At 50.0% G+C, this 15120-nt stretch overlaps 1 protein-coding gene across 8 annotated transcripts in view; it reads left to right on the forward strand.

Annotated features, from left to right (window-relative positions):
* Positions 1–15120, forward strand: part of KDM5B (lysine demethylase 5B) — a 184112-nt gene that overhangs the window by 139381 nt on the left and 29611 nt on the right. For 7 of the 8 annotated variants that reach the window (XM_048826607.2, XM_048826615.2, XM_048826611.2 and 4 more), the window contains one exon: positions 6509–6667. The exons of the other annotated variant lie outside the window; for it this stretch is intronic. In XM_048826607.2, the coding sequence (XP_048682564.2) occupies positions 6509–6667 (159 nt within the window). The remainder of the gene's footprint in view (positions 1–6508; positions 6668–15120) is intronic. 8 annotated transcript variants of the gene reach the window in all.

Genomic DNA, 15120 nt, shown 5'->3' on the forward strand with positions numbered 1-15120 from the left:
CCAGCCTCGGTGCGGGATGTCCCGGCACTGAGGAAGGACCCGGCAAGGAGCCACTGGCACCGTTCCCCAGCACACAATGCCAGTGCCTCGCGTAGGCACCAATCCCATTCTCCAGTGCCACATAAGAAAAAGAAGCCAGACAGAGGCTGTTCCCCTGTCAGGAAGCTGAAGTGTGATCACAGTGGGGTGTGTCCTCCAGTTGGACACCCCCGGCAAGGCCCTCAAGAGCCAACGCTGTCAGTGTAGGCCCGGCTGCAGAGCCCTTGAGTCTGGCGGGAATAAATTTTCCTACCCATGGGCAATTGGAGGAAGAGCTTGACCTCCCCTCCACTCCGGACACCTATGAGGCGGCCTGCAACCTCATTGATATGATGTTGCAGTACCCGGCCCCGCATGTGTGAGATCCGGGCCTGCAGACTCAGCTACCGGCGTTGGTACCAACCGTAGCAGAGTGCCCGGCACCGAGGGGCGCTGCTATACCACCAACAACTTTGCCTTCGATGTCGGTACCTATAATGGCAGCACCGATGATGGCAGTTCCGATGGCTACGGCACCATTGGGGACAGCGATGCCGGCACCGATGATGGCACCACCACTACTCCAGCACCGTGGTAAACCCATGATGCTATGGCGCCAGTCTTCATCCCCTTGCTACCGTTCTCCGGCACCATCGGGCTCCACTCCACCGTGGTTGGCATTGGAGTCGGAGGCCGAATCTTCACGGTCCCGATGCAGTCATTACCGATCTCAGTCCTGACATCGTTCCCGGCACCATCGGCTGGTGGAGCAAGAGATGCCCATAGCCACTTGGCCACCCCAATGGCAAGGCACAGTACAATGGCCCTTTTGGACCCCCTGGGCCTATCATCAGGCACAAGGCCAAGGGTCTAGACCTGTGTCGGTGGTGTCGGGGCCCCGTGCCCCTCTATCAGCATCATCAACGGCACGCCGCTCCCCTAAGGCACCGGAGGACCCTACACGGGATGTGACTGTCAATCAGCCACAGCTGCCACTCCACCGACAATAGAGGCCACTCAGCGGGTCATTGTCGGCCTCCTGAGTTACCACGTCTGGCCTCTAGACAGCCGGAGGGGCAGGAGGACCCGGTTCTGGGAACGTCTTCCTCCTCTTCGCCTGATGAGGCTGTGGCAGGCACATCCACCGCTTTACCACCAATGGCTGTCAAGGGCCTCCAGGACCTACTTAGGAGGGTGGCAATTAACCTTAACCTCCAGGCGGAGGAAGTTGCCAAGGACTTAGACCCCATAGTAAATATCCTCGCCCCGGAGGTTACTCCAGGGTTGCATTGCCCCTCATAAAGTCTATCCAGACCACCACCAACGTGCTTTGGCAGACTCCAGTCTCTATACTACTGACTGCTGAGGGTGTGGAGAGAGACTACTTTGTACCACAAAAAGGCTGTGAGCACCTTTTTACACACCCCCAGCCAGGTATGTTGGTCGTAAACACTGTAAATCATAAGGAGTGGCAGGGTCAACTGGGTTCTCTTCCTAAGTCACGTGACACAAAGAAGCTGGACCTCTTCAGCTGTAAAGTCTATTCGACTGGGGGTCTCCAGCTTCGAATAGCTAACCAACAGGCAGTGCTAGGCTGATACGCCTTTAATTCCTGGTCAGTATTGGCCAAGTTCCAGGAGTTTATCCCGACTGATTCACGTAGGGAGTTCGGAGCCCTCCTGGAGGAAGGCAGGGTGGTCTCTAGAACTGCTCTTCAAGCAGCCCTCGATGCGGCGGATTCAGCAGCTAGAGCTATGGCCACCGCCATCACTATGAGACATAGTGCATGGCTCCAGGTCTCGGGTATCCCTCCTGAGGTCCAAAATACCTTCCCTTTGTCCGTGAGGACCTGTTTGCCCAAAATACAGACAAACGTTTACGCAGCCTCAAGGACTCACGGGCCATGCTAAGATCACACCCCTACACCTCAGAGAAGACCTTTTAGGCCTCAGCCCCCATCTCGCTTCTACCAAGGACCCCCTAGGTGGGACCCGCCTAGAAGGGGGGGCAGAAACAATAGGAGGCACCCACAGCCCTCTTTGGGCCAAGGCCAGCGTTCGACTAAACAGCTCCCTGGCCCTAAGCCTAACTTTTGAAGTTACGCACGAGGACGGCGCACCAGTCGCCTTACCGGATCCTTCCCGTCCCATTGTGAACCGACTCTCCCGCTTCTACTGGGCTTGGGCTCAGATCACGTCAGATCGCTGGGTCCTCTGCATGGTAGGGGCAGGATATTCTATCCAATTCTGCTCCCTACCGCCCTCCCAACCCCCTTCCCCGTCCCTCATGAGCAACTTCTTTTACAGGAGGTTCAGTTGCTTCTAGCACTAGGGGTGATAGAGGAGGTCCCTCAGGAATTCAGGGGCAAGGGTTTCTACTCCAGTTATTTCCTTATCCCCAAAGCCAAGGGGGGGCTTTGGCCTATCCTGGACCTGCGAGACCTGATGAGGTTCAATAAGGATAAGTGCAGGGTCCTGCACTTAGGACGGAAGAACCCAATGCACAGCTACAGACTAGGGACCGAATGGCTAGGCAGCAGTTCTGCGGAAAAGGACCTAGGGGTGACAGTGGACGAGAAGCTGGATATGAGTCAGCAGTGTGCCCTTGTTGCCAAGAAGGCCAATGGCATTTTGGGATGTATAAGTAGGGGCATAGCGAGCAGATCGAGGGACGTGATCGTTCCCCTCTATTCGACATTGGTGAGGCCTCATCTGGAGTACTGTGTCCAGTTTTGGGCCCCACACTTCAAGAAGGATGTGGATAAATTGGAGAGAGTCCAGCGAAGGGCAACAAAAATGATTAGGGGACTGGAACACATGAGTTATGAGGAGAGGCTGAGGGAGCTGGGATTGTTTAGCCTGCAGAAGAGAAGAATGAGGGGGGATTTGATAGCTGCTTTCAACTACCTGAAAGGGGGTTCCAAAGAGGATGGCTCTAGACTGTTCTCAATGGTAGCAGATGACAGAACGAGGAGTAATGGTCTCAAGTTGCAGTGGGGGAGGTTTAGATTGGATATTAGGAAAAACTTTTTCACTAAGAGGGTGGTGAAACACTGGAATGCGTTACCTAGGGAGGTGGTAGAATCTCCTTCCTTAGAGGTTTTTAAGGTCAGGCTTGACAAAGCCCTGGCTGGGATGATTTAACTGGGAATTGGTCCTGCTTTGAGCAGGGGGTTGGACTAGATGACCTTCTGGGGTCCCTTCCAACCCTGATATTCTATGATTCTATGATTCTATGACCTCAACTCATACATAAAAAAAGGTGAAGTTTCACATGGTCTCTCTGACCACCATCATTCCCTCAATGGAGCCGGGAGACTGGTACGCCACCCTCGACTTGAAGGACGTGTATTTCCATATTTCAGTTATCCCTTCTCACAGGCGTTTTCTCAGGTTCATAGTCAGTGGCCATCATTACCAGTTCAGGGTGCTTCCGTTCAGCCTTTCTACCGCCCCTCGGGTTTTCACCAAGTGTATGGCGGTAGTGGCAGCATTTGTCCACAGGCGCCAGGTCCAGGTTTTCCCATACCTGGACGACTGGCTTCTCAAGGCAGCATCCCAAAGAAGGGTAGTGCAGCATGTATCCCTGATCAGGGACACGTTCCTCAGGCTGGGCCTTACACTGAATGTACCCATGTCTATCCTGACCCCCACTCAGAGGATAGAGTTCATTGGAGCCCTCCTGGACTCTACGGTCATGAGGGCATTCCTCCCAGAGCTACACTTCAAAGCAATCTCTGACATTATTCATACCCTCCTTCGTTTCCTAACCAGCACAGCCAGAAACTGTATGGGGCTTCTGGGACATATGGCAGTCTGCACATACGTAGTGCGACACACCAGGCTCCGCCTTCGACCTCCACAAGCGTGGCTAGCACAGGTGCACAGGCAGGGCAGGGATCCATTGGACTCAGTAGTGACCCTCCCCCCGCGAATACTCAGCTCCCTCCACTGGTGGTTCCATCCTCAGATGGTCTGTGTGGGAGTACCTTTCGCAAAGCCCCAACTGACGATTGTCCTGGTTATGGACGCTTCGGCGCTCAGTTGGGGAGCTCATCTGGGCATTGTCAGAACCCAAGGCCTCTGGTCCCAGGCAGAGCTGTCGCTGCACATCAATGTCCGAGAGTTGAGAGTGGTTCACCTGGCATGCCAGACGTTCCAGAGCCGTCTCCAGGACAGGTGCGTATCAGTACTCACAGACAACACCGCAGCGATGTTTTATATAAACAAACAGGGTGGTGCTCACTCCTCTCCCCTCTGTCGGGAAGCCCTCGCCCTGTGGGATTTTTGCATCACACACTCCATACACCTGCAGGCGTCATACCTTCCTGGGGTGCAGAACGAGCTGGCAGACTGCCTCAGCCACTCATTCCAGGGACACGAGTGGTCCCTCAGATCGGATATCACCCACTCAATTTTCCAGAAATGGGGCTTTCCCCATACAGACCTGTTTGCCATGCAAGGCAACAGGAAGTGCCAGAGGTTCTGCTCCTTCCTGAACCACAGCCCAGGCTCCATTGCGGACGCCTTTCACCTATCTTGGGCGGGGCACGCAATGTATGCATTCCCACCGTTCCCCCTCATACACAGAGTGCTCCTCAAGGTTCGCCAGGACAGGGCCTCGTTGATCCTGATAGCACCAGTGTGGCCCCGCCAGCACTGGTTCACCGTATTGCTGAACCTTTCAGTGGTCACACCAATAGCGCTCCCCATTTGCCCATCCCTAAATTTCGCAGGACCACGGCCAGCTGTAGCACCCCAACCTGGAGTCCCTCCACCTCACAGCTTGGAAACTCCATGGTTGAACCCTTTGGAACTTCAGTGCTCGAACTCGGTCAGGGAAGTCCTGTAGGGAAGCAGAAAACCCTCCACTCGAGCCACATATCTGGCCAAGTGGAAGGGTTTCTCCATTTGATCCCAACAAAGAGGATCTGAACCACAATCAACCCCAATTCCCTTGTCCTAGACTACCTCTTGGACCTCAAGCGCCAAGGGTTGGGGATATCATCCCTAAGGGTACACCTGGTGGCCATTTTGGCCTTCCCCCCGGGAATGCTGGGGGGATCAGTATTCAGTAACCCTATGGTGGGCAGGTTCCTTAAGGGCTTTGACAGACTTTACCCATCTGTATGTCGGCCCATTCCCCCCTCCTAGGACCTGAACCTGGTCCTATCCTCTCTCATGAGGCCTCCCTTTGAGCCTATGGCTACCTGCCCTCTCTCCTATCTGTCCTGGAAGGTGGCCTTCCTAGTAGCTATAACCTCTGCGAGGAAGGTGTCCGAGCTCAGAGCCCTGACCTCCAAACCCCTGTACACTGTGTTTTATAAAGACAAGGTGCAGCTATGCCCCCACCCTGCATTTTTGCCCAAAGTGGTCTCCCAGTTTCATGTGAACCAGGATATATTCTTGCCTGTGTTCTTCTCTAAACCCCATGCCACCAGCAGGGAGCGCATGTTTCACACCTTAGATTTTAGACAGGCCTTAGCCTTTTACACTGAACACACAAAGCCGTTCCGTAAATCACCACAGTTTTTTATTGCAATTGCAGAAAGGATGAGGGGGTTTCCTATCTCATCATGGATCATGTCCTGCATCAGGACGTGCTATGACCTGGCTAAAATTCCAGCTCCGCCTAATACAGTGCATTCCACCAGAGCGCAAGCGACGTCTGTTGCTTTCCTGGCGCAGGTCCCTATCCTGGACATCTGCAAGGCAGCAACGTGGTCTTCAGTCCACACCTTCATTTCCCATTACGCCATTACCAGCAGGTGAGGGATGCTGCTGCTTTTGGTTTGGCAGTCCTTCAATCAACAGTCAGGTGAACTCCAACCCCTCCTCTGGAGTAACCACTTGGATGTCACTTATTGGGAATGCACATGAGCAATCACTCAAAGAAGAAAAAAATGGTTACTCATCTCTCGTAACTGTTGTTCTTCGAGATGTGTTGCTCACGTCCATTCCAAATCCCGCCCGCCTCCCCACTCATAGAATCATAGAATCATAGAATATCAGGGTTGGAAGGGACCCCAGAAGGTCATCTAGTCCAACCCCCTGCTCAAAGCAGGACCAATTCCCAGTTAAATCATCAATTCCCAGTTAAATCATCACTGTCGGAGTCTTCCGGCAAGAAGGAACTGAATGAGTGGCGTGTCGGCAGGGTCATATATACATCACCATGAGGGCGCCACTCTAGGGGTCTCCACTGCCAAACCGATGGGTACCACTGGGGAAAAGCTTCCGGCAATCATGCATGCGGCGCGCTCACACACCTATTGGAATAGACATGAGCAACGCATCTCGAAGAACAACAGTTACGAGAGGTGAGTAACCGTTTTTTCAGTCCTCTGGCTTTTGTTTTTCCCCCAACATAACCTTTAGTTAGTCAAAGTTTTAGGGTACTTAAATGGACTTATGAGTGCATGGCCATGTGTTATGCGAGAATAAATGCACTGAGAAATGCTCCAGACAGTTGTGCTTTGGCTGTGTCTTAGGTGTTGTCTCCCAGATGTGATATTGGAACACTGAATCTTAAAAGGAAACAGAAAAAATTAAAGGAGCCAGTGCCAAATGGAAAGAAGAGAGGGACCAGGCTGGAGAGTCTTTGTGATCTGGAAAGAGCTCTGTGTGAGAGTAAGGAGACTGCCTCTGCGGTATGTATTAAACTTGGAAATACAGGCTCCTCTTAGGGCTTTTTCCCCACTTGATTTTATATCCTACTTGCATCTCTACTGTCTCCCTGCTGCCCAGCTTCTCTCCCAGCTCTCCACAAGGGGGTGTAGAATTTTGAGGAGTCTTGTGGTGTTGCTAAGTCTTGCCCCCTCTTCAGTTCTGCCTCTAGCGATGGAAGAAGCAGTCAATTTGGCTTTTTCTCACTAGTTTGTTTTTCTATATTTTAGATTTTATTACTGTATTTGGGCGATAGCAATCTCATTTCTGATAGCTGCTTTCAACTACTTGAAAGGGGGTTCCAAAGAGGATGGATCTAGGCTGTTCTCAGTGGTAGCAGATGAAAGAACAAGGAGTAATGGTCTCAAGTTGCAGTGGGGGAGGTTTAGGTTGGATATTAGGAAACACTATTTCACTAGGAGGGTGGTGAGGTACTGGAATGGGCTACCTAGGGAGGTGGTGGAATCTCCTTCCTTAGAGGTTTTTAAGGTCAGGCTTGACAAAGCCCTGTTTGGGATGATTTAGTTGTGGATCGGTCCTGCTTTGAGCAGGGGGTTGGACTAGATGACCTCCTGAGCTCCCTTCCAACCTTGATATTCTATGATTCTATTATTTCAGTTTATATCTCCTCTCTTCAGTCTGGGAATCACCAGGGTACTGAAGCTCCAGCTCTCTGGTGCAGCATCTCTCTACTGGGCTTTGTCTTTCCACTCTTTCCCTCACCCCTGACCCAGCACACACACATGCAGAATTGCTCTGTGCGTTCCTAGCAAAGTCTAAGAGGTGCTAGATTTGTGAGGTTGCCTTTCAGAAGCTTCTGAGGGCAATCTCTGCTCTGCCTACTACTAGCTAGGTGACCTTCCTTTTGCCAGGACATAAAGCTCTGAGTCAAACCAACACATCAGGGCCTTATGATGCCTCCTTCCACTGTGGGCAAGCTCAACCAAGAGCAGCAGGTTTCCTTCAGAAAGGATTCCCACTCCTGTTCATATCAGAGATGCTTTCCAAATTCAAGGTTGCTTCTTCTGTGAAGCTCTGTTTCAGGTTCAGAAGATGAATTGGTTTGTGGCCTGCGAAGTAGGGGCACAGCAGCTCAGCCAGAGAAACTGGTTCTAAGTCTGAGGTAGAAAAGGGTTTCCCTCACAGCAAGGAGTGCTTTGGGTAATCTGTGCCCAGGCAAGAAGCATATAACATCTCCATTTCATAGAATCATAGAATATCAGGGTTGGAAGGGACCTCAGGAGGTCATCTAGTCCAACCTCCTGCTCAAAGGAGGACCAATCCCCAACTAAATCATCCCAGCCAGGGCTTTGTCAAGCCGGGCCTTAAAAACCTCTAAGGAAGGAGATTCCACCACCTCCCTAGGCAACCTATTCCAGTGCTTCACCACCCTCCTAGTGAAAAAGTTTTTCCTAATATTCAACCTAAACCTCCCACACTGCAACTTGAGACCATTACTCCTTGTTCTGTCATCTGCTACCACTGAGAACAGTCTAGATCCATCCTCTTTCGAACCCCCTTTCAGGTAGTTGAAAGGTCGGAGAAGCCTGTAAGATGAACTCCTTAGTGGGCTCTCCCCAGGTGAACTCCCAGGCCAACTCCCTCTGTTAGCCTCTCCGCTGTTCGCTGGCTGCCTTTTTTTATAAGGCTGCTGGCTTGAAGCAGTTGTCCCGGCTCAAAGCCTTATCCTCCACTCAATCAACCAGGCCCACTCAAGGCCCACCTGGAACAAAGCACTCCCATTTCTCATGCATCATTGGATGAGTCAGCAGTGTGCCCTTGTTGCCAAGAAGGCCAATGGCATTTTGGGATGTATAAGTAGGGGCATAGCGAGCAGATCGAGGGACGTGATCGTTCCCCTCTATTCGACATTGGTGAGGCCTCATCTGGAGTACTGTGTCCAGTTTTGGGCCCCACACTTCAAGAAGGATGTGGATAAATTGGAGAGAGTCCAGCGAAGGGCAACAAAAATGATTAGGGGTCTGGAACACATGAGTTATGAGGAGAGGCTGAGGGAGCTGGGATTGTTTAGCCTGCAGAAGAGAAGAATGAGGGGGGATTTGATAGCTGCTTTCAACTACCTGAAAGGGGGTTCCAAAGAGGATGGCTCTAGACTGTTCTCAATGGTATCAGATGACAGAACGAGGAGTAATGGTCTCAAGCTGCAGTGGGGGAGGTTTAGATTGGATATTAGGAAAAACTTTTTCACTAGGAGGGTGGTGAAACAGTGGAATGCGTTACCTAGGGAGGTGGTAGAATCTCCTTCCTTAGAGGTTTTTAAGGTCAGGCTTGACAAAGCCCTGGCTGGGATGATTTAACTGGGAATTGGTCCTGCTTCGAGCAGGGGGTTGGACTAGATGACCTTCTGGGGTCCCTTCCAACCCTTATATTCTATGATTCTATGACTGCAGTAGGTGAGAAATCCATATATATATACAAAATGCGACTTGATTTACTGAACAAAGACCAAGTTACTAGGTCTTTCAGATTTTCTTTCAGACTTTCAAGCCCCCTATTGGGCTCTTCACATAATCTGGATTTGCTCCAATGCCTATCCTTGGGTGGGTGGATTCCAGAGAAATTACATTGAAGCACAGGGACCCCTCCCTCTTGGGACAGAAAGACAGCAACTCCTAAGAAACCTTAAAAAACCCAAATCCACACACACATTACTCTTCTTTTTTTTTTTTTCTTCCCAGAGTTCTGCTCTTGAGGAGGGCAAACTCTGAATCACCACTAGAGCTGGACAGTCAGGAAAGATTCCTGTGCCTGAACACTTCAGTAGTTTAGTTTGCAAACTGGCAAAACAGAAGAAGGTCTAAACATTGATTGAATATTTTTGCTTACAAACCAAAACCCTATTGAATACAGGGTTTCTCCTACTCTCATCCTTTGAGGACATCATAGGATCTGAATGTGAACCTCCAGTTAGAACAAACAAAAAGGAAATTTCATACAACATAAAAAGAAAAGGAGTACTTGTGGCACCTTAGGTATTAATACAACATAGGTATTAATTCTCAATAGCCCTACCAACCTTAATAGCAGTAGCGCTACCAGGAAGGGGATTTTGTACCAAAAGATCTTATAAAGCTTAAGTGAGGGCACCCTATTCTGAGATTTCAAAGCCACAACAGCAGCCCCATGGATTATCCTGTCATTAAAGAAGAAAATCTATATGGCGGCAACAAAGTGTCTCTACGCACTTCTGGAAGAGGAGCATTGGCATGTTTATAACACTCTTCAGTAGAGTCTAACCCACTTAGAACGATATTGGGATGTAACTGCCGAGACAGTCTAGGCAATTTCCTGTATTCCTCAGCCCTTATCAAATAGTAGTGTATTGCTCTTGTAACATCCAATGTGCTTCCCTGGATTGTTACTTCTAGCCACCATATAAATTCTTCTTCAACTGCTTGCTAATGTCGATTCCATTGTAGGTGTGTGCATGACCATGTGCGTGTTCATCGGAGACTTTTGCCTTAGCGGTATCTGTAGGGCAGGCTGTGGCGCCCTATGGAGTGGCACGCTCCTGCTGTGGTGTATCAGGCCCCATTGGCACATAGTGGACACTTGGAGCGCCTCTGTCCCTTGCTTTGCAAGCAGTCAGTGGTTTTCTCTCCTATCTCAGCCTTGTTCTTCTAGCTGTAAATAGTTTAATTGTTTGTTAGTCAGTTGTTAAGTAGCTGTTAAGTGTTTAGTCAGATAGTGTCCCCGCGGGGACATTGCCCCAGGTGGTGCATGTCCCGGTCTCTGGGTTTTAAACCTTGCTCCACATGTAACAGACCTATGCCTGTTAGTGACCCGCATGAGAGTTGTGTAAGCTGCCTTGGGGAATCCCACATAAAAGAGCACTGTCGCATCTGTAAGAACTGTCGTCCTCAGACACAGAGAGCACGACATGTGTCTCGGGGCCTTCCTGATGCAGGCTGCCCTAAGCCCAGCTTTGGAGCCGGCACATCCTGACACGGCACCCAGCGCTTTGGCTTCTGTGTGTAGCGCACCCCTGTCACTGGGCTTTTCCCGGCACTGAGCCCCATTGCTGGTGCCGAAGAAAAAAACAAAGAAGTCGGCACCAAGCAAGCCCGACTAGCAGGCTCTGGGTAAAGGACCCAGTTGGGCCTTACACCCACTGCAGACCCGCAAAAGGGCTCAGCCCGGCGGAGTTCTTCCCCACAAAAGGACCCACCACCAACTCCAGGGAGCGGTAAAGGGGCCCAAGCTGAAGGCACAGCTGACCTCCTCTCAGCTCCCAGCGCCTGAAGATTTAAGAGCACCCCCACCACAGCCAGCACCGTGTGCAGCAATGGAACTGGCTATGGCTCCCTGCGAGGACAAGCCTGCCAAGCAAGGCCTCGCACAAGACAGCGAGCACTAGCGATCTCTGGAGCCACGACAGAGCCCTAGGTTGCCACGTTCTTAGTCTCCATGTTGGCTCAGGACTCTGGCTCGCCACTACGAATCATTAACAATGCGCACCCAATCCCTGTCTATGCACTGTGGCTCGCCCAGGCGTAGACAATCTCCTCGGCGCCAGTCTTCGTCGCGCTGTTGGTCACCATCGCTGAGACCTTGAGGTCTCTCCCTGATCCGGCGCTACTCTCCCTACTCCCGGCATCAGTCGGACCACTCCCGGCACCAGTTGCCGGCAGCAAAGGTGAGCTGTCAGACCCAGGCCTCGATTGCAGGGGGTGACAACTTCTCCGGCTCAGAGGTGGAGTTCACCCCTTGCCCAGACAGCAATGTGATTGAGCTCCGGAGAGTGCATCCGCGGCATTGGATTTAACACCCTGATTCGACTTACGACAATTGGTTTATGACACTCGGTCCTGCAATGGAGTGGATTGTGATTCTGAGTTACGACATTTCAACTTACGATGCAATTTTCAGGAATCAATTGTGTCGTAAGTCCGAGGACTGCCTGTATTCTGCCAAAAACATCTGTTAGTGTTAACGGCCAATATAGCAACTGTGTTTTCTAAACAGACAAGGAAAGGTGTATTCCTTACCACTGTGCCAGGAGGCAGTTCTGCTTTGGGAGTTCTGTATAACCAACTCAGTTTCCTCAAAACTGCTTACCTCTCAGGGGAGCACAAAACATTGGCAGATCACCTAAGCAAGTCTTTCTCCCCTCACCACAAATGGTCACTATGTCCAGACATAGCCAGATCCATCTTCCAGCTGTGGGGAACTCCACAAGTGGACCTGTTCGCAACAAAGGCAAACAGAAAATGCCATCAGTTTTGCTCCCGAGAGGGTCACAGCACTGGATCTTTGGATGCTTTTCTGTTATCATGGATGAACTCCCTGCTGTATGCCTTTACTCCGATAGCCCTATTTGAGGCCAAGCGGGTTCATGGTTGCCTCATATGAATAGCACCAGCATGGCTTTGACAACACTGCTTCTCAACCATGTTAGCAAGGCCTCCTCTACCAATCCCATTAGATTCAGACGTGAATTCTCAGGAACATGGCTGTCTGTCCCATCCCAACCTGTAGGCCTTCCACTTGACAGAGTGGATGCTTCGTGGCTAACACCACTAGAAATGACTTTCTTGAAAAACATTGAGGAGGTGCTTCTGAACAACAGAGAGCCTTCAACTAGGTGTACTTACCTGGCCAAATAAAAATATTTTTCTATCCGGTCTGAATAGAGAAGTGTCTCTCCAGTGCAGGCTTAACCATTTTTTGGATTATCTCTTGCACCTAAAAGAAGCAAGGCCTGACAGTTCCATTAAAGTACATTTGGCAGTGATTTCAGGGTTCCACCCTCCAGTGAGTAGTAGATTGCTTTTTTCCACCTCTTTGTGAAAGTGGCATTTCTGGTTGTCATAACCTCAGCAAGGAGAATGGGTGAATTGAGAGCCTTGAGTCCAGAATCTCCTTATATTTTTCCGTAAGGATAAAGTTTACCTCTGCCCTCACCCAAAATTATTAACATAGGTCATTTCCAATTTCCACATGAATCAGGCAATTTACTTCTCAACATTTTTCCTGAAGCCTCGTAGAATCATAGAATAACAGAGTTGGAAGGGACCTCTGGAGGCCATCAAGTCCAACCCCTTGCCCAGAGCAGGACCAATCTCCACTAAATCATCCCAACCAGGGCTTTGTCAAGCCTGGCCTTAAAAACTTCTAAGGAAGGGGATTCCACCACCTCCCTAGGTAACTCATTCCAGTGTTTCACCACCCTCTTAGTGAAAAAGTTTTTCCTAATATCCAACCTAAACCTCCCCCCCTGCAACTTGAGACCATTACTCCTTGTCCTGTCATCTGCTATCACTGAAAATAGTCTAGATCCATCCTCTTTGGATCCACCTTTCAGGTAGTTAAAAGCAGCTATCAAATCCCCCCTCATTCTTCTCTTCCGTAGACTAAACAATCCCAGTTCCCTCAGCCTCTCCTCATAACTCATGTGTTCCAGTCCCCTAATCATTTTTGTTGCCCTTCGCTGGACTCTCTCCAATTTCTCCACATCCTTCTTGTAGTGTGGGGCCCAAAACTGGACACAGTACTCCAGATGAGGCCTCACCAATGTCGAATAGAGGGGAACGATCACGTCCCTCGATCTGCTGGCAATGCCCCTACTTATACACCCCAACATGCCGTTGGCCTTCTTGGCAACAAGGGCACACTGTTGACTCATATCCAGCTTCTCGTCCACTATCACCCCTAGGTCCTTCTCTGCAGAACTGCTGCCTAGCCATTCGGTCCCTAGTCTGTAGCGGTGCATTGGATTCTTCCGTCCTAAGTGCAGGACTCTGCAATTGTCCTTGTTGAACCTCATCAGATTTCTTTTGGCCCAATCCTCTAATTTGTCTAGGTCCCTCTGTATCCTATCCCTACCCTCCAGCGTATCTACTACTCCTCCCAGTTTAGTGTCATCTGCAAACTTGCTGAGGGTGCAATCCACACCATCCTCCAGATCATTAATGAAGATATTGAACAAAACTGGCCCCAAGACCGACCCTTGGGGCACTCCGCTAGATACCAGCTGCCAACTGGACATGGAGCCATTGATCACTACCCGTTGAGCCCGACAATCTAGCCAACTTTCTACCCACCTTGTAGTGCATCCATCCGGTCCATACTTCTTTAACTTGCTGACAAGAATACTGTTGGAGACAGTGTCAAAAGCTTTTCTAAAGTCGAGGAATAACACGTCCACTGCTTTCCCTTCATCCACAAAACCAGTTATCTCATCATAGAAGGCAATTAGATTAGTCAGGCATGACTTTCCCTGGGTGAATCCATGCTGACTGTTCCTGATCACTTTCCTCTCGTCTAAGTGCTTCAGAATTGATTCCTTGAGGATATGCTCCATGATTTTTCCGGGGACTGAGGTGAGGCTGACTGGCCTCACACACATACAGATGAGCAGAAGCTTCATTGCTATATGTGAAGAGAGCACTGGCCTTCCACTTGGACCGCACCAGACCCTTTAAGATCCTCAATGCAGTTATTTGTTTGCAGATGGGGTGAAAGGCAAACTGATTTCCATTCAGAGGACTCTTGCGTTTGTTTGTTCTACCAGTTAGCTGTGTCACACCACCTCTTGAATATTGGCTCATTTGACCAAAGCAGAAGCAGCTGTGTGTCTGTTCTGAAGAAAAAAAGGTGAGGGAGAAGATGGCCAATGTTAGCATTGCTAGGTTGCATATGTTAGCTTTCCATCTGTAGTTCTGAGTCTGAAACTTAAGTCAGTTCTGGGTACAACTTCAAATTCTAGGGGTATGGCTCTAAGTCATCATCCATTCCCACTTGGGGCCCTCCCGGATCTGAAAAGGACTTTTACTGTGGTGGCTGATGGTCTGTTTCTGAGAACTCCTTGGATCTGAGTAAAGGACTGATGTGGGTGAGAGAGAGAAAGGCATCATCTGCTCCTAGATCTACATCCCCTTCACCTGAAAAAATGTGAAAGCAGAAGAGAGTTTCTCCAGGTCCATCTTTGCCTCCTCCAAAGACTGTTACAGGATCACCTGGGAGATCTGTTTTACATTTTGTCTGTTCATCCTCCACCGTCCTTGCTGTCTCCAGTGAGGTCGACAGTGGATCTGAGGTTGGATCGTCAGTTATAGGAGGGTAGAAAAAGAGTTAAGAGACCTGAACTGTCAAAACTTGTGCCACCTAAATCTGCGTTTCCTCAGTCTTTTGGACAGTTTGACATATTCTACAGATATGTTTTTGGGATATGTTTCCCAGCTATTGGAGATCAGTTCTGGACTCCATGGCTTTATTGGGTTATGAGGGGACAGTGAGGCCCTGAGTAAAAAGCAAACCCAAATCAATACTCGTTCACCACCAGTCCTCCCATAGGGCATCCTTGCCCTATCCTTTGTGCTTAGTTTCCAAAGTCTGTACCTTTGCCTTACTCAATCCTTGGGAGTCTAACTGTTCCTCCCCAGTGGGTGTTCCAGCTAACAGGCTCGTCTCTCCA

This window comes from Caretta caretta, chromosome 21 (assembly GCF_965140235.1).
Source record: "Caretta caretta isolate rCarCar2 chromosome 21, rCarCar1.hap1, whole genome shotgun sequence".
Taxonomy (NCBI): domain Eukaryota; kingdom Metazoa; phylum Chordata; order Testudines; family Cheloniidae; genus Caretta; species Caretta caretta.